This window comes from Macaca mulatta, chromosome 19 (assembly GCF_049350105.2).
Source record: "Macaca mulatta isolate MMU2019108-1 chromosome 19, T2T-MMU8v2.0, whole genome shotgun sequence".
NCBI classification, from domain to species: Eukaryota; Metazoa; Chordata; class Mammalia; order Primates; family Cercopithecidae; genus Macaca; species Macaca mulatta.
The window spans coordinates 46,186,285-46,205,812 of NC_133424.1; the positions used below are offsets into that span (position 1 = coordinate 46,186,285).

The 19,528-nt window shown below is 41.7% G+C and overlaps 1 protein-coding gene and 1 long non-coding RNA gene across 9 annotated transcripts in view; one reads left to right on the forward strand and one right to left on the reverse strand.

The window, feature by feature from the left end:
* The window catches only part of ZNF30 (zinc finger protein 30), an 82,176-nt gene extending 66,889 nt beyond the window's left edge, over nt 1-15,287 (forward strand). For 3 of the 8 annotated variants that reach the window (XM_028839455.2, XM_015123538.3, XM_077982092.1), the window contains 2 exons: nt 994-1,089; nt 12,529-15,287. In XM_028839455.2, coding sequence (XP_028695288.1) covers nt 994-1,089; nt 12,529-14,144 — 1,712 coding nt within the window. In that variant the 3' untranslated portion in view covers nt 14,145-15,287. Of the gene's footprint in view, nt 1-990; nt 1,090-11,905; nt 11,986-12,528 lie in introns of those variants that run through there. The other 5 variants (XM_077982091.1, XM_077982090.1, XM_077982093.1 and 2 more) reach the window with 3 other exon arrangements.
* Nucleotides 795-12,716, reverse strand: LOC144337404 (uncharacterized). Its single transcript, XR_013410477.1, has 2 exons — nt 11,657-12,716; nt 795-1,754 (listed from the first exon to the last, which is right to left on the reverse strand). It is a non-coding gene; the product is annotated as an uncharacterized LOC144337404 (long non-coding RNA).
* Nucleotides 15,288-19,528: the final 4,241 nt, after the last annotated feature.

Consider the following 19,528-nt stretch of genomic DNA (forward strand, 5'->3'; position numbering starts at 1 on the left):
TTTTAGTAGAGACGGGGTTTCACCGTGTTAGCCAGGATGGTCTCGATCTTGTGACCTCGTGATCCGCCCGTCTCGGCCTCCCAAAGTGCTGGGATTACAGGCTTGAGCCACCGCGCCCGGCCTTTTTTTATTTTTTATTTATTTATTTATTTTTTTTTTTTTGAGACATAGTCTCACTCTGTTGCCCAGGCTGGAATGGAGTGTAATGATCTCAGCTCACTGCAACCTCCACCTCCCAGGTTCAAGCAATTCTCCGGCCTCAGCCTCCCTAGTAGCTGGGATTACAAGCATACACCATCACACCCAGCTAATTTTTGTATTTTTGGTAGAAACAGGGCTTTACCATGTTGGCCAGGCTGGTCTCGACCTCCTGACCTCAAGTGATCTGCCCACCCTGGCCTCCCAAAGTGCTGGGATTACAGGCATGAGCCACTGGGCCCTGTTTTTTATCAAGACACAAAAAATAAATGAGTATACACTTATCTATATTTATAATAGATAGATAGATTTCATTTAAAATAAAACCTTTCAGCCAGGCGTGGTGGTTCATGCCTGTAATCCCAGCACTTTGGGAGGCCAAGGTGGGCGGATCACAAGGTCAAGAGTTTGAGACCAGCCTGGCCAACATGGTGAAATCCCATCCCTACTAAAAATACAAAAATCAGCTGGGCGTGGTGGCACATGCCTATAGTCCTAGCTACTCAGGAGACTGAGGCAGCAGAATCGCTTGAACCCGGGAGGCAGAGGTTGCAGTGAGCTGAGATCACGTACTGCACTCAAGCCTGGTGACAGAGTGAGACTCCATCTCTAAATAAATAAACAAATAAAACCTTTCTCTACCTATCTGGAATTATGAATCCTCTTACCCTTCTCATCTCTGAGATATAAAGGTCAATATCGTTTGACCTTTCATTTATGGCAAATTTAAGCAAAGTTGAAAGTATTTTTGAACTCATATTTTATTTCTTTTCTACATTCTTATCTCATAAGCAGGACATTCCCTTTCTAAACCACATGTGATCGCCTTATTGGAACGATGGAAAGAGCCTAAGGTGACAGAGAGGAAAGATGGAAGAAGGTGGTGCACAGGTGAGTAAGAGCATGGCAGGTAGGGAGGCCATCGTTGCTGGAAACAGCCCAGCTGTCAGGGAGGAGGTGCATCTCTGCCATATTTGGAAGTTTCCCTTCAAAGCCCTAGGGCCTGCGTAGAAAAAGGCTGAGACTTGGGTAAGAAAGAAATACCTCACCAGCCTCTCCAAAGGAACTTCATTACCCATTTTAATACTCACTCACCTCTTGTTTCCCTCTCAGTTTATTACGGACTTAGTCACTTTCCCAGTGCATTATTCCATCTGTGTTTTGAATTTCACTGCTTTCACCTCCTCTTTTACATTTGGATTTATTCATATATTCTTAGACAGTAATATTTGAACAGAGACAGGAACAAGAAGTGAGAGTTCAGGCCGTGTAATTATGTAAGACATGCCAAGCAGAGGGAATAGCAGATGTGGATGCTTTAGGTGGGAATGAGTTTTGTGTGTTTCAGGAGCAGTAAGTAGGTTCGGGCAGAATTAATGGGAGAAGAGTAAGAAGGAAAAAGCTAGAGTGCTAGCAGGAATTTGAATTCGTTTGTTTTGTTTTGTTTTTGAGTGAGACAGTCTTTTTTTGTCACCTAGGCTGGCATACAGTGGTGCAATCATAGCTCACTGCAGCCTCGACCTCCTGGGCTCAAGCCATTTTCCTGCCTCAGCCTCCTGAGTAGCTGGGACTACAGGCACACGCCACCACACCTGGCTCATTTTTTTTTTTTTTTTTTTTTTTTTAGATGGGGTCTCGCTCTGCCGCCCAGACTGGAGTGCAGTGGCGCGATCTTGGCTCACTGCAAGCTCCACCTCCCAGGTTCACGCTATTATCCTGCCTCAGCCTCCCGAGTAGCTGGGACTACAGGCGCCCGCCACTACGCCCGGCTAATTTTTTTGTATTTTTAGTAGAGATGGGGTTTCACTGTGTTAGCCAGGATGGTCTTGATCTCCTGACCTTGTGATCCACCCACCTCAGCCTCCCAAAGTGCTGGGATTACAGACATGAGCCACCGCGCCCGGCGCACACCTGGCTAATTTTTTTAATCTTCGGTAGAGACAAGGTCTCACTGTGTGGCTCAGGCTGGTCTTGAACTCCTGGGCTCAAGTGATCCTCCTGCCTTGGCCTCCCAAAGTACTGAGATTGCAGGCATGAGCCATCGTGCCTGGCCGGGAATTTGGATTATTTTCTAATGTAACTAGAAACTATGACCTAATTTGCATTTTTCCAATTTTTGAATTTTGGAAAATTCTATTAAATAGGAAACAGATAACAGAAAAACAATATTAAAATGTACAGCTTCATGAGTTATAAAGCAGATACCTTTCTAACCATCACTCTGGTCAAAAGATAAAACATTTTTATGGGGGCTGGGGGACGATGGGAGGGAGAGCATTTGGACAAATATATAATGCATGCAGGGCTTAAAGCCTAGATGATGGGTTGATGGATGCAGCAAACCACCATGGCACATGTATACCTAAATAACAAACCTGCACGTTGTACACGCATATCCCAGAACTTAAAGTAAAATAAAAAATTTAAATAACAATTTTTATAAAATAATATCAGGCTTACAGAAAAGTTGGAAAGTTGTACTAAGAGTTTTCATATACCTTTCAACCTGGATTCTCCAAATGAAGAGAGAAAACTCTTTTTTTTTTTTTTTTTTTTTTTTTTTGAGACGGAGTCTTGCTCTGTCACCCAGGCTGGAGTGCAGTGGCCGGATCTCAGCTCACTGCAAGCTCCGCCTCCCGGGTTTACGCCGTTCTCCTGCCTCAGCCTCCCGAGTAGCTGGGACTACAGGCGCCCGCCACCTCGCCCGGCTAGTTTTTTTGTATTTTTTAGTAGAGACGGGGTTTCACCGTGTTAGCCGGGATCGTCTCTCGATCTCCTGGCCTCGTGATCCGCCCGTCTCGGCCTCCCAAAGTGCTGGGATTACAGGCTTGAGCCACCGCGCCCGGCCGAGAAAACTCTTTTACCTTCCCTTAAGGCTTATGCCCTGTACCTAATCACACTCACCTTTCTCCCTCCCTGATTAATCACCTCTAACCACTTCAAACTTTGCCAGACATCCCATATTCTCACTCCCAGTCTTACCTGCTCTTCTCAAATCAGCCTGCTATGCTTATGGACACCTGCTGGTTATTTTGGGGTTCTCAGGTCTGTCAGACACCCCACATTGTCCCCCGCTGCTTTTTCCTGCACAGATGCCTAAACCACACAAGTCTTAGCTGTAGTATTTTGTCTCTGTCTGCTAGAATTTTGCCATTTTGAGGGTACCTCTTCCTGTAGTTTTGTTGTATATGTTATCTGTAGTTTTTTTGTTTGTTTGTTTGTTTTTGTTTTTTTTTTTTTACAGTTTTGCTATCCTGTTTGCTCTGTTTTTATGGGGGTATTTGTTTAAATTCAAAAACAATGCTACCACTTCCACCATTGTGGTAGTCCATTTTCACACTGCTGATAAAGATATACCTGAGACTGGGTAATTTATAAAGAAAAAGAGGTTTAACGGACTCACAGTTCCATGTGGCTGAGGAGGCCTCACAATCATGGCGGAAGGCAAAAGGCACGTCTTACATGGCAGCAGACAAGAGAGAATGAGGACCAAGTGACAGGGGTTTCCCCTTAGAAAGCCATCAGATCTCATGAGACTTATTCACTACCGTGAGAACAGTATGGGAGAAACTGCCCCCATGATTCAGTTATCTCCCACAAGATCCCTCCCACAACATGTGAGAATTAGGAGAGCTACAATTCAAGATGCAATTTGGGTGGAGACACAGCCAAACCCTATCAACCATCATCCTAGTTTATGTTTTTAGATAATTACTGCAGGTATTTATAGTGGGTAGTCTGAATGGGGGCAAGAGCAATGCAAGCTGGGGTTCTGAGTGGTTTGGATTAGGATGTTAGTGGTGGACAGTGGTGAGAAGGCAGGGTGTTCATCATACATTTTTAAGGTAAAACCCACAACATGTAGGTGGATTGTAAATGGATATGGAGGCGAAGAGGGAAATCAAGAAGGATCAACAGGTTTGGACTTGAGCAGCTGAATGGGGGTACAGTCATGTGAGATGGTAAAGAGGGAAGGGCAGGTTGAAGGGCATACCTAAAGGTGTCTGCTTTCCATATGTTAAGTTGGAGATGACTACTAGTGATCCAAGCAGAGATGCTGAGTAGGCTGTGGAATATGCAAGTCTGGAGCTCAGGGAGAGTTTAGGCTACACATGAGAACTTGGAATGCAGCTGTGCCTGGTGGCTCCTGCCTGGAATCCCAACGCTTTGGGAGGCCAAGTTGGGAGGGTCACTTGAGCCCAGGAGTTGGAGACCAGCCTGGGCAACACAGGGATATCCCATCTCTACCTAAAATGTACAAATTAGCCATGCGTGGTGGTACACACCGGTAGTCCCAGCTACTTGGGAGGCTGAGGCAGGAGGATGGCTTGAGCTCAGGAAGTCAAGGCTGCAGTGAGCTATGATCACACCACTGTACTCTAGCCTGGGCAACAGAGAAAAACCCTGTCTCAAAATAAATAAATAAAAATAAAAATTGGGATTCATTGGCATTTGGCTGCCATTTAAAGCCATGGCACTGGCTGAGATCCCCTAGAGAGTCAGTGCAGGTAGTGACTATTCTTTTTTTTTTTTTTTTTTTTGAGACGAAGTTTTACTCTTGTCACCCAGGCTGGAATGCAGTGATGCAATCTCAGCTCACTGCAACCTCTACCTCCTAGGTTAAAGTGATTCTCCTGCCTCAGCCTCCTGAGTGGCTGGGATTACAGGTGCCTGCCACCAAGCCTTACTAATTTTTTATATTTTTAGTAGAGATGGGGTTTCATCATGTTGCCCATCATGTTGCCCAGGCTGGTCTTGAACTCCTGACCTCAGGTGATCCATCTGCCTTGGCCTCCCAAAGTGCAGGGATTACAGGCGTGAGCTACTGCACCCAGCCAGTAGTGGCTACTCTTAACATTTAGAGGTCTTCTAGAGGAGGCTGCAAAAGAGACTGCCTCTTTTAAGGTAGAATTAAAACCAGAAAGTGGTGCCACCAAAGACAAATGAAGAAAGTGTTTCAAGATAGAAGAGTAGGCCAGACACAGTGGCTTCTTCCTATAATCTCAACACTTTGGGAGGCCAAGGCAGGGGAAATCACTTCAAGCCAGGAGTTCAAGACCAGCCTGGGCAACATAGCAGGACCCCCATCTCTACAAAAAGTTTAAAAATTAGCCAGGCATAGAGTTATGCCCCTGTAATCCTAGCTACTCATGAGGCTGATGCAGGAAAACTGCTTGAGCCTAGGAGTTTGAGGCTGCAGTGAGCTATGATCACACCACTGCATTCCAGCCTGGGCAACAGAGCAAGACCGCATCTCTTAAAAAGAAAAAAAAAAAAAAGATAGAAGAATGATCATCTGAAAAGTGAACTAAGCTAAGCAGTGATGAGAATTGACCACAATATATATATATTTTTTTCAAGACAGAGTGCCACTCTTGTCGCCCAGGCTGGAGTGTAGTGGCACAATCTTGGCACACTGCACCCTCTGCCTCCAAAGATTCTCCTGCCTCAGCCTCTTGAGTAGCTGGGATTACAGGCGCCTGCCACTATGCTTGGCTAATTTTTGTATTTTTAGTAGAGGTGGGGTTTCATCATGTTGGCCAGGCTGGTCTCAATCTTCTGACCTCAGGTGATCCGCCCACCTCGGCCTCCCAAAGTGCTGGGATTACAGGTGTGAGCCATGGCTCCCAGTCTGACCACAATATTTAGCCTTGCTAAAGGAAATTTTCAGGGGCATCTAGGGTTGAAAGCCTGACTGGTCTGGTAAAAACAGAATGGGAGACAAGCCAGTGCCAAGAATGAGCACAGCAGTCCTCTTGAGGCATTTGGTTCTGAAGAGACAGAAAAAAAAAAAAAAAAGAAAGAAAGAAGGTCACATTCTGAAGTACTGGGTGGAAGGACTTTGGGGGACACTATTCAAACCAATACACCTTGTATCCTACCAGTCTCCTTATATTACTTGGAGGATTTTCTTTTTTGTTTTTTATAGTATTGCTTAATATCTGGAAGTATTATACCGTTCTTAAAAGTCTGAATTTGGGAACTTTTTTTGCATTTTGCCAACTGAGTTAAAAACTCCATAACAATCTTCACCAAGATTCACTAGTCCTTAATAATTTACCACTTTGCTCTATATCTGTGTATACAAAATTTTTTTGCTGGACCTTTTAAGTAACTTGTACAATTGCAAGACTTTATTCCTAAATACTGCAGAAGGTACTAAGAATTAAGGATATGATTCAAACACACAAAAGACCATTTCACCTGCAGTGCCCACCGGAGGTTCATCTTAGGCTCAACTGCGCATTCAGACTAAGACTGCCTGTGCTTGTCTTGGCACCATCTGTTCCGCAGCAGGAACCCCAGCTTGCCGGCAGGGCAGCCTCACCTGTTCTGTCAGGCTGCGTCCTTACAGTGGTTCACGCGGGATACACTCGCATAGCCATCCAAAAGTAAGGCGCAGATAGATGAGACACACACCAGGTGAGTTTGCAAGCTGCCACGACTTAGAGAAGATACAAGCATTTCACAGAACTCAGTACCCGTAGCAATTCCATGGGCATGGTTTCCAGGGTCCCCACAGAAGGCATGCCATTTAAGAGATTCTACATTTAGGGAAGCTCAGAGTATGGAGTTCCCATCAGGTACTTATAGAGTTCCACTCAGTCCACATGCAACTTAGCTATCAGTGTCTCCTCTTCCCTCCCCTCTCCTCCCCTCCCCTCCCCTGGCCTCTCCTCCCCTCCCCTGCCCTTCTCTCCCCTCCCCTCCCCTCCCCTCCCCTCCCCTCTCCTCTCCTCTCTTCCTTTCAGATGGAGTCTTGCTCTGTCGCCCAGGCTGGAGTGCAGTGGCGCAATCTCAGCTCACTGCAACCTCCCAGGTTCAAGAAATTCTCCTGCCTTAGCCTCCAGAGTAGCTGGGATTACAGGCATACACCACCACACCAGATAATTTTGTATTTTTAATAGAGACAGGGTTTCACCATGTTGGCCAGGCTGGTCTTGAACCCCTGACCTCAAGTGATCCACCCGCCTCGGCCTCCCAAAGTGCTGGGATTACAGGGGTGAGCCACTACACCCGGCCAGTGTCTTTATTTTTAAAAATAAATAATGTGGATTAGTAAGACAGTGCACCAGGTATCCTTTTGTCATCTAGAACAGCACTTCCAATAGAAATATGATGCAAGCCACAAATATAATTTTAAAATTTCTAGTAGCCACATTTATTAATAAAAAGGAAAAGGAAGATGGTAAAGTTAATTTTAATAACATATTTCATTTCAGTATATTCCAAATATCATTTTAATACATAATCACTATATAATTATTTTCCTTTTAGTAAGTGGTTGAGATCTGGTGTGGATGTTTCACAGAACATCTCAATTTGGTCTAGGCCTGTGGCTCGTGGGCCCCAGACGAGGCAGTGAAGGTCTAGAATGCTGCTTCCTTTATTTTCATATTTATCTTCTGATTTGTCTGATATTTATGACATGTCTTCCTTTGTCAGCTTGCTAATCTTTGTTCCTATGGGTAGATAATGAAATTTTTGAATTCTCAACAGTGTTCAATAAAAGTTAAATTTTCTTTTCTTTTTTTTTTTTTTTTTGGAGACAGAGTCTTGTTCTGTCACCAAGGCTGGAGTGCAGTGGTGTGATCTCAGCTCACTGCAACCTTCACCTCCCAGGTTCAAGCAATTCTTCTGCCCCAGCCTCCCCAGTAGCTGGGACTACAGGCACCTGCCACCACATCGGGCTAACTTTTTTTTTTTTTTGACAGAGTCTTGCTCTGTCACTCAGGCTAGACTACAGTGGCACAATCTCAGCACATTGCAACCTCTGCCTCTCGGGTTCAAGCAATTCTCCTGCCTCAGCCTCCTGAGTAGCTGGGATTACAGGCGCCCATCACCACACCAAGCTAATTTTTGTATTTTTAGTAGAGATGGGGTTTCACCATGTTGGCCAGGCTGGTCTCGAACTCCTGACCTGGTGATCCACCCTCCCTGACCTCCCAAAGTGCTAGGATTACAGGCGTGAACCACCGTGTCCGGCCTAACTTTTGTATTTTTAGTAGAGACAGGGTTTCACCATGTTGGCCAGGCTGGTCTCAAACTCCTGACCTCAACTGATCCACCCTCCTTGGCTTCCCAAAGGGCTGGGATTACTGGCGTAAGCCACCGTGCCTAGTCTAAAAGCTACTTTTTTTTAAAAAAGACATGCAGGTGATGTGTCCAGACTTTTTCAAGCTTTCAAAGGCACTGCAGGTTTTTGAGCAACACAGTGAGGATATGGAAGGATGGTTCATCATTGATTTATTTCACTACTGCATCATCTTTCTAGGCAGTGCCATCATTCATCCACTTTCTTATTTAGTCTTTCTGTTTTCACATGCTTGGGCATAATTGACAAATAATGATGAAATAACTCTCAGGATGATGATACAGAAAAATGTTCCCAGGAAACTTATTCTTACACATGATTCTTACTGGAATAAATAAGATTACTGTCTCATAGTAGATTGTAGTTTTATAAAAAGGTGTAGTAGAGCTCTAATTGTAAAATTGAATGAAATTTAGTGTATTTTGAAAATAAGTAAATTTTCTCTTTGTTCTTTTGAAGGCCTTTAAGAAAGACTAAAAGTCATGAAATGCTAATTCTTAGAAATAGAACTGCTTGAAAAAGAAACTCAAAACCTAAAAATTGATCCCGTGGGCCCTGAGAGAATATTGAAGGTTAAGACAGGTTCAGGGAGGTATGCTGGTCTCAGTTTTCTTTAGCACAGAGATAGGGAATTTCATTGATTACTGTTCTCAATGTGCCCTGTCTCCTTTTTGGTCATGCTTCAGCCTTGTCTGTAGAATAGGCTGTTATCTTCTTGGGGCCATGATTATCCAAATGTACACAACTATGTCATTTCAACCTCCAAAAGTTTTTTTTCTATTCTTTTATTTAGAGTATCATTTGGAGTTGAACATGATGGCACACACCTGTAATCCCAGCTCTTTGGGAGGCCGAGACAGGCAGATCACCTGAGGTCAGGAGTTTGACACCAGCCTGGCCAACATGGTGAAATGTCTCTACTAAAAATACAAAACTTAGCTGGGCATGGTGGTGCATGCCTGTAATTCCAGCTACTCGAGCGGCTGAGGCAGGAGAATCACTTGAACCAGGGAGGTGGAGGTTGCACTAAGCTGACATAGCCACACCGCACTCCAGCCTGGGTGACAGAGCGAGACTCTGTCTTAAAAAAAAAAAAAAAAAAGGCCAAGCGCGGTGGCTCACGCCTGTAATCTTAGCACTTTGAGAGGCCAAGGCGGACGGATCACGAGGTCACGAGATCGAGACCATCCTGGCCAACATGGGGAAACCCCGTCTCTACTAAAAATACAAAAAACTAGCCAGGCGTGGTGGCGGAAGCCTGTAGTCTCAGCTACTCGGGAGGCTGAGGCAGGAGAATGGCGTGAAGCCGGGAGGTGGAGCTTGCAATGAGCTGAGACCGTGCCACTGCACTCCAGCCTGGGCGACAGAGCAAGACTCCGTCTCAAAAAAACAAAATTGAGTATCATTTGGATCATTTGATGAGAAAATGGTTGCACAATAGCATTTATGACTCTAGGCATTTGAACCCTAGAGTATAGACAAATCCTAAGAGAATGGTTACGGTCAGAATTTATAGTTCACTTCTAAGCCAGGATCAAAGACTTATACCCAAATGCAACCACATGGACAGATCCCATCCCTAATCCAAAGAGCCTACAGAACCAGATATAGAAGAATTATCCCAATTATCTAATTTCGTGATTTCTTATTTCTTTCCTAAATCATTTTAGAGTTTTTAAAGATTTCAGAGGTCTTTAAAGATGCGAGTACAACATTCTTCTCATAAGAATAATGTTTCTTGCTTGGAAGGCAAGGTACTTTTTCTAAACAATGTATTTTGAACCAGTTGCCTATTGAGTTTCATGGACATGAATTTGTGTCTTTGTGACATTGTCCAGATCTGTTATCTGGATTACAGGGCAAATATGGTTCTCCCCATTTTGAGGGTCCTTTTGTGTAGCCTGACATTAAAAGGCTCGGAGGTAGAAAAAAACAGTCCAAAGTTCTCTTTCAGTGGTGACTGAAGTTTTGTTTTGTTTTGTTTTGTTTTTGAGATGGAGTCTCACTCTGTTGCCCAGGCTGGAGTGCAATGGCACGATCTTGGCTTACTGCAGCCTCCACCTCCTGGGTTCAAGCGATTCTTCTGCCTCAGCCTCCCGAATAGCTGGGATTACAAGTGCCTGCCACCATGCCCAGCTAATTTTTGTATTTTTAGTATAGACAGGGTTTCGCCATGTTGGCCAGGCTGGTCTTGAACTCCTGACCTCATGATCTGCCCGCCGGTTTCCCAAAGTGCTGGGATTACAGGTGTGAGCCACTGCACGCAGCCTGACTGAAGTTTTTTGACACAAACTAAGGTCCAGTTTTTCTCCTCTTTGAATTAAGTTATCTAAAGGTTTCTTTTTCTGACAAGGGGGATGAATGGGCCACAGTGATCCTAGGAGATAACGGGAACCGTCCTAAAGGCAAGTATTGAGTTCAGTGAGATAACATCTAATCCAATTTTGCAGTTGGTTTTTGTGTACAAACCCAGTGCTTTAGTGGCCACCCCGGTGATCTTGTCCTATGGGCTTATCAAATAATATGGTAATATTTTAAAAGGTGGTAAACAGTTTTGTCTGAATATATCAAAGGAGGCAATGTGTATCTTATCAGGAGACATCTAACGTCTGGCTGTGCTCCTCATTAAAAGACTGTCTACTAGATTACAGTGATAATGGTCCAAGCCCACATTATTGAGTTACATGTTTCTCCTTGTGACTAAACAATAATCTGTGTGTGGCCGGGCGCGGTGGCTCAAGCCTGTAATCCCAGCACTTTGGGAGGCCGAGACGGGCGGATCACGAGGTCAGGAGATCGAGACCATCCTGGCTAACACGGTGAAACCCCGTCTCTACTAAAAAATACAAAAAACTAGCCGGGCACGGTGGCGGGCGCCTGTAGTCCCAACTACTCGGGAGGCTGAGGCAGGAGAATGGCGTGAACCCGGGAGGCGGAGCGTGCAGTGAGCTGAGATCCGGCCACTGCACTCCAGCCTGGGCGGCAGAGCGAGACTCTGTCTCAAAAAAAAAACAAAAAAAAACCCAATAATCTGTGTGATCTTACTTTATTCTCAAGGAGTATGCATTTCTTCAGTTTAGCAATATGTCTTGTCATGGTTTTAACAACAAACGATAATTGTCATTGGAATTATAAAATATCATTCTTTGCATGGAGATATTTTATTACTATTATTTCTTTTGTATAGGAGGCTGGACTCAGTGGCTCATGCCTGTAATCCCAGGACTTTGGGAGGTGAGGTGGGAGGATGACTTGAGCCTAGGGGTTGGAGACCAGCCTGGGCAATGTGACGAGACCCCATCTCTATAAAAATTACAAAAACATTAGCTGGGCATGGCGGCACATACCTGTAGTCCCAGCTACCTAGGAGGCTGAGGTAGGAGGGAATCACCTGAGCCTGGGAGTTTGAGGCTGCATTGAGCTGTGGTTGTGCCACTGCACTCCAGCCTGGGCAAGAGTGAGATCCTGTCTCAAAAAAGAAAAAAAGAAAAAGAAAACCAGCAGGAAACCAAGGAATGAAGTGCTGGAAAATAAACACATGGACATCCTTAGACAAAGTTGGCAGTTTACCATATTCCTGATAAAGTGACATTTTATTTTAAACACGGATAGGATAAGAAAGCTCCAGTCTACAAACAAAACATGCCAGAAGATTTTTAGGCAATGATGCCACTTGCACATGGAACCAAAAGGTGAGAAAATTTGTAAGAACGTCAAGGTGCTAAAAGGGGGAAATTAGGTCAGTATGGGACAGAGGGAGCTGGGTCTTGATGTGAGGCGTGAGAGGTGAACAGGGACCATATTATTTGTGGAAAGATACATGGATTTTAATGTCAGTGCCACAAGAAACCCCCAGAAGGAACAATAAAATATGGATTATAAAAATTTCATCTGCATCAGAAACATTTGTTAGAAAGGTTGATAGTACTGATGCCCAGGAGCGTCCCCTGTATCTGATTCAGAGGGCCTGGATGCTGCTTGAACATCCATTTTTTAACAGGCTCTTCAAAGATTTTTATGCACACCTAAATAAAAACTGTGTCACTAATCACCAACCTTACTATTTTACATAAACACTTGTTAATCTCTGTATTCCTTCTGTTTTTTGAATTTCATAATGGTATTTTAATATTACTGAGCTATTTATTTCTAGTTAGTGTTATTTTCAGTTTTTCTCTTCTCTAGAATTTTTTTTCATATAGAACAATAAGATATTTTTAAAATTTTTCTTTCAGATTTGCAGTTGGAAGATGATACAATTGGCCGTAAAGAAATGCTCCCTTCTGAAAACTGTCCATCTTTTGCCCCACATCAGAAAATTAGTAGACAGAAACCACGTGAATGTCGGGAATATGGAAAGACTCTTTGTCAAGACTCAAAGCCTGTTCAACATGAAAGAATACATAGTAGTGAAAAACCCAACAGATGTAAAGAATGTGGGAAGAACTTTAGTAATGGACATCAACTCACCATACATCAGAGATTGTATGTTGATGAGAAACCCTACAAATGTGAGAAATGTGGGAAGGCCTTTATCAGAGGTTCAGCCTTTGTTAAGCATAGGAGAATTCACACTGGTGAGAAGTCACTCAAATGTAAGCGATGTGAAAAGACTTTTAGCGGTAACTATCAACTTACAGTACATGAGAGTATTCATACTGGGAAGAAACCATATGAGTGTGGAGAATGTGGGAAAGCTTTTCTAGCATATGGAAAGCTTACCCGGCATCAGAGTATTCACACTGGTGAAAAACCCTTTGTGTGTGAGGAGTGTGGGAAGGCCTTCAGTACCTTTTCATACCTGATTCAACATCAGCGAATTCATACTGGTGAAAAACCCTATGAATGCAAAGAATGTGGGAAGGCCTTTAGTACTAGCTCACCCCTTGCTAAGCATCAGAGAATTCATACCGGCGAGAAACCCTATGAATGTAAGGAGTGTGGGAAGGCTTTCACTGTGTATGGACAGCTTACTCGACATCAGAGTATTCATACTGGTGAGAAGCCTTTTGAATGTAAGGAATGTGGAAAGGCCTTTAGACTTAGTTCCTTCCTTCATGCACATCAGCGAATTCACGCAGGGATAAAGCCCTATGGATGCAAGGAATGTGGGAAGACCTTCAGTCGTGCCTCGTATCTTGTTCAACATGGAAGACTTCACACTGGCGAGAAGCCCTATGAATGTAAGGAGTGTGGCAAGGCCTTTAGTACTGGCTCATACCTTGTTCAGCATCAGAGGATTCATACTGGGGAGAAACCCCATGAATGTAAGGAATGTGGGAAAGCCTTTATTAGTCGCCATCAGCTTACTGTACATCAAAGGGTTCATACTGGAGAGAAACCCTATGAGTGTAAGGAATGTGGCAAGGCCTTCAGAGTGCACGTACATCTCACACAGCATCGGAAAATTCATACTGATGTAAAGCCCTACGAATGTAAGGAATGTGGAAAGACTTTTAGTCGAGCCTCGTACCTTGTACAACATGGCAGAATCCATACTGGTAAGAAGCCCTATGAGTGTAAGGAGTGTGGCAAGGCCTTCAGTTCTGGCTCATACCTTGTTCAGCATCAAAGAATTCATACTGGGGAGAAACCCTATGAATGTAACAAATGTGGGAAAGCCTTTACCGTTTATGGACAACTTATTGGACATCAGAGTGTTCACACTGGTGAGAAACCTTTTGAATGTAAGGAATGTGGGAAGGCATTTAGACTTAATTCATTCCTTACCGAACATCAGCGGGTACACACTGGTGAGAAACCCTTTAAATGTAAAATATGTGGGAAGACCTTTAGATACAGTTCAGCCCTTAAAGTGCATCTGAGAAAGCATATGGGTGTTATACCCTAAGAGTTTGAGGAATGTGGGAAGTACTTCGTGTATGGCTCAAACATTGTTGAACATCAGGGAATTTATGCTGGTAGGAAACCTTCAAATGTGAAGAATATTGGTAGGCCTATTCTCATCTTTCTTATAATTCATCATATAATTCAGAAAACATAAGAATCTTCATTTAATTTTTAATCTTTAATTTACCATTAAAAGACTTTAAGGCCAGGTGCGGTGGCTCACGCCTATAATCCCAGCACTTTGGGAGGCTGAGGCGGGTGGATCACCTGAGGTAGGGAGTTTGAGACCAATATGGAGAAATGCTGTCTCTACTAAAAATACAAAATTAGCCGGGTGTGGTGGTGCATGCCTGTAATCCCAGCTACTCAGGAGGCTGAGGCAGGAGAATCACTTGAACCTGGGAGGCGGAGGTTGCGGTGAGCCGAGACCATGCCATTGCATTCCAGCCTGGGCAACAAAACTGAAACTCTGTCTCAAAAAAAACAAAAAGACTTTAAAACAAGGTAAAATGTGATTGTAGCAGGTAAACTCTAAAAAGAACCCCAAATCTCTACTTCCTGGAATTCTTACCCTTGGGTACCCCTCGCACATTTTACAAAGGTTGATCTGTAAAGCCCACATAAAACAGAAAAAGTGAGGACATATAACTTCCAATTTTAGGTTATCAAGGACACTGGTCTCCTTCTTGGGAAGACTCTCCTACTCTTGGATCACTTTCTGTGTTTGAAAGAATCCATGTGATGAGCATCCCTATGGAGAGACCCATGTGGCAAGGAACTAAAACTTCCTGTCAACTGCCATGGAAAAGAGATTAGAATTGAATCTTCCAGCCTTTAGCAAGTCTCCCAAGACTGTAGCTCCAGAGACAGCTCAACTGCAATTTCATGGGGGATTCTCAACCCAGACCTACCTAAGCTGCCCCCAGATTAATGTAATATTCTAAAATATGTAAACAAATGTAGAGTGACAGAAAGCAGATCAGTGGTTTCCTAAAGATGAGTAGGTGGGTAAGGAGGAAGAGATTACAGAGGGCCCAAGAAAACCTTAATTTCATGGCTATAAACATGTACCAAAACTTGTACATGTTAAATATGTGTAGTTTAAACTTCAATAAAGCTGTTTTTCTTTTAAAAAAAAAAAAAACCTTTAAAAATCCTCATTTCCTAATTATTTTACTATTTTCTATGCTTTAGAGGTTATTTACATTTATTGCATCTATTCAGTGGAAACAGAATACAATGGTGTGCTATTGCACGTGTCTTCCCAACTCCATATTCAGAGACATTGTGTTGTAGCTTGAAATTGGCCAAGACAGAAGTATTTACACCTAGGGTATTGGTAAACACTACAAACCAGAACTTGATCTGTTGTTTTATTGGCCATGTAGACTTAAAAAAGTAAAGAATATGTTAATCATTCAGATTAAACTTAAAAGTGTTTCATGTCTCTAGTTTTCCACTGTGAACAGCATAAAATTTTGAGGAAATATTCTTCCAATATTCAAAATTACCCTATAAAACAAATAAATCACTGTAGTTACTTATCGATGAATAACTGCAGTTCCAAAAAATGTCTTTACTAGTTCAATATCAACTAATATTTACTTTTAAAATAGGCAAGAGATATGAGTAGACATTTTACCATAGAAGTTATATGGGTGGCAAATAAAAACATGATTTAAAATATGCTCAAAATCATAAACCCTTAGAGAAATGCAAGTTAAAACTACAATGAGGTATTATTACTCCATCCCTAGTAGCATTATGAACATTAAAAACACAGATCATAGCAATTGTTGGTGATTATGTGACAAAACTGGAACTCTTGCTCACAATCGGGGATGCAATTTCATGGGGAATTATACCATTTATGCCAATAAATCTGGTAAATAAAATTAAATGAACAAACTCTCTTTGAAGACACAAACCACTAAAGTTCATTTAAGAAAAATAAATGTATATCCCTATATTTATTTTTAAATTTTTAATATTTAATATTTTAATAAATTTTAAATAAATATACATCCCTATATTTATTTTAAATTTTACATCCCAGGGGATGTAAAATGGCATAACAATTTTAGAACACAATTTGGCAGTTTCCTAAAATGTAAAATATTCACCTACCCTGCAACAAAGGCATTGCACTTTTAGATAATAACACAAGAGAAGAGAAAGAATATTTCCACACAAAGACCTATACACTAATGGTTACAGTAGCTTAATTTGTAACAGACAAAAACCCACATGCAACTAATAGAAGAAAAGGTGGGAGTGCCAGAGGAAAGAGAGAAACAAGGAGGAAGAGGGACTTTTTAAGAAATGGCCAAAACTACCCAAATTTGATGAAAGACTTTTTTTTTTGTACCCACACTACACAGATGTAAAAAGACATAAATATAAACACCCAAGAAGCTCAATGAGCTCCAAAAAGGATGAATTCAAAGAGACTCATGCTGAGACACATTATAATCAAACTGTCAGACAGAGACATAAAGAAAATACTGAAAGCAGCAAAAAAGAAGTGACTCATTACATTCAAGGGATACTCACTAAGATTATCAGATTTATCATCAGAAACCTTAGAGGGCAGAAGGCAGAAGGCAGTGGGCTGACATGTTCAAAGTGCTAAAAGAAAAGAACTGACAACCAAGACTCCTAAATCTGACAAAACTATCCACCAAAACTGAGGGAGAAGTGAAGACCTTCCCAATTGAGGGAATGTGTTACCAAGAGAACTGCTCTGCAAGAAATGCTAAAGGGAGACCTTTCAGTTGAAATGAAAGGACATTAGACAATAACTCAGTGCCATGAGAAGAAATAAGGATCCCTAGTAAAGGCAACTACCTGGGAAAATTTTAAAGTTCATATTATTGTAACTTTGGTTTGTACTCCACTTTTTGTTTTTTATGTGATTTAAGAGATGATGCATTAAAAAATTATTAATCTATGTTTTTGGACACACAATGTATAAAGAGGTAATTTTATGACATTACTATCTACAAGTGTTGGGGATGGAGTTGTGTAAGATCAGAGTTTTTCTGTGTCATTAATGGTAAGCTGGTAAAAGTTCAAATCAGAGTATTACAAATCTAGGATGTGAAATGTAATCTCCGTGGTAACCACAAAGAAAATCGTTATGGAATATACACAAAATGAAATGAGAATGAAATTAAAATGTTTCACATTTGAAAAATCAGGCCGGGCGCGGTGGCTCAAGCCTGTAATCCCAGCATTTTGGGAGGCCGAGACGGGCAGATCACAAGGTCAGGAGATCGAGACCATCCTGGCTAACACGGCGAAACCCCGTCTCTACTAAAAACACAAAAAATTAGCCGGGCGAGGTGGCGGCGCCTGTGGTCCCAGCTACTCGGGAGGCTGAGGCAGAATAGCGGGAACCCGGGAGGCGGAGCTTGCAGTGAGCTGAGATCTGGCCACTGCACTCCAGCCTGGGCGACAGAGCGAGACTCCGTCTCAAAAAAAAAAAAAAAAAAAAAAAAAAAAGAAAAATCAAACACACAAAATAGAGAGTAATATAGGAAATAAGGGACAAAAAAAGCTAAAATCACATAGAAAATAAATAGCAAAATGACTGAAGTAAGTCCCTCCTTATCAGTAATTACTTTAAATATAACTGGATTAAATCCTCAGAGCAAAACACAGTAACTGGAAGAATGGGTTAAAAAACAAATAACAACAACAAAAAACACCCATGATCCAACTATATGCTGTCTACTAAGTTTCACTTTAGATCCAAAGACACAAATAGATTGAAAGTAAAAGAATGGAAAAAGATATTCCATGCAAATAGTAACCAAAAGAAAGCAGGGATGGACATACTGGTATCAAACAAAATAGACCTTAAATCAAAATGAGGTTCCATAAGACAAAGAGAGACATTGCATATTAAGAAAAGATTCAAGACAGCAAGGACATATAACAATTATAAGCATTTATATACCTAATAACAGACCATCAAAATATACGAAGCAAAAATGGACAGAATTAACAGAATAGACAGTTCTACAACAATAGAGACTTCAATAACCCACTCTCAATAATAAATAAAACAATCAGAAGGCCAATAAGGAAACAGAGGACTTGAACAATACAATAAGCCAATTAGATCTAAAAGAAAATATATAGAATACACTATAACAATAGAATACACTTGCACATGGGATATGCTCCAAAATAGACCATGTTAGGCCATAAATTAAGGATCAATAGATTTAAAAAGATATATATCATATAAAATATCTTCCCTGATCACAAGAAGATAAAGTTAAGAAAACATGAAAATTCACAAATTTGTAGAAAGTAAATGACACTCTTAAATAATCATTTTATCAAAGAAATCACAAAGGAAATTATAAAATAGAGATGAAAGAAAATGAAAACAATATACAAAAACTTGTAGGATACAACAAAAGCAGTGCCTAAGGAAGAAATTTATAGCTACAAAGATTATATTAAAACAGAAGAAAGATCTCAAATCAAAAATCTAACTTTACAACTTAAAAAAACTTAAGAAAAACTTTGTAACTTAAGAAACTTAAGAACAATAGGCCAGGTGCGGTAGCTCAGGCCTGTAATCCCAGCACTTTGGAAGGCCAAGGCGGGTAGACCACAAGGTCAGGAGTTCGAGACCAGTGTGACCAACATGGTGAAACCCTGTCTCTACTAAAAATACAAAAATTAGCCGGGCATGGTGGCACGCACCTGTAATCCCAGCTACTCAGGAGGCTGAGGCAGGAGAATCGCTTGAACCTGGGAGGCGGAGGTTGCTGTGAGCCAAGATCGTGCCACTGCACTCCAGCCTGGGCAACAGAGCAAGGCTCTGTCTCAAAAAAAAAAAAAAAAAAAAAAAAACGAAACAAACAAAAACAGTAAACCAAAAAGCTAGCAGGAGGAAGGAAATAATAAAGATTAGAGCAGAGATAACTAGAGAATATAAAAGCAATAGAGAAATTTTAGTTAGAAATGACTAAAAAAGAATATTCAAATTAATAAAATTAGAAATTAAAATGAAGACACTATGATAGAGTCTATATAAATAAAAAAAAAATCCAAGAGAGCTATGAACAATTGTATGCCAACAAACTGGATGACCTAGAATGGATATATTCTGTGAAACACAAAATCTACCAAGACTGAATCATGAAAAACTAAAAGGCTGAGTACCATGGCTCATGCCAGTGACCCTAGCACTTTGGGAGACCAAAGCAGGAGGATGCTTAAGCCTAGGAGTTTGAGACTGGCCTGGGCAACATAGGTAGACCCTGTCTCTATAAAAATAAAAATTAGCTGGATATGATGGTGCATGCCTGTAGTCCCAGCTACTCAGGAAGCTGAAGTGGGAGGATCGTTGAGCCCAGCAGGTTG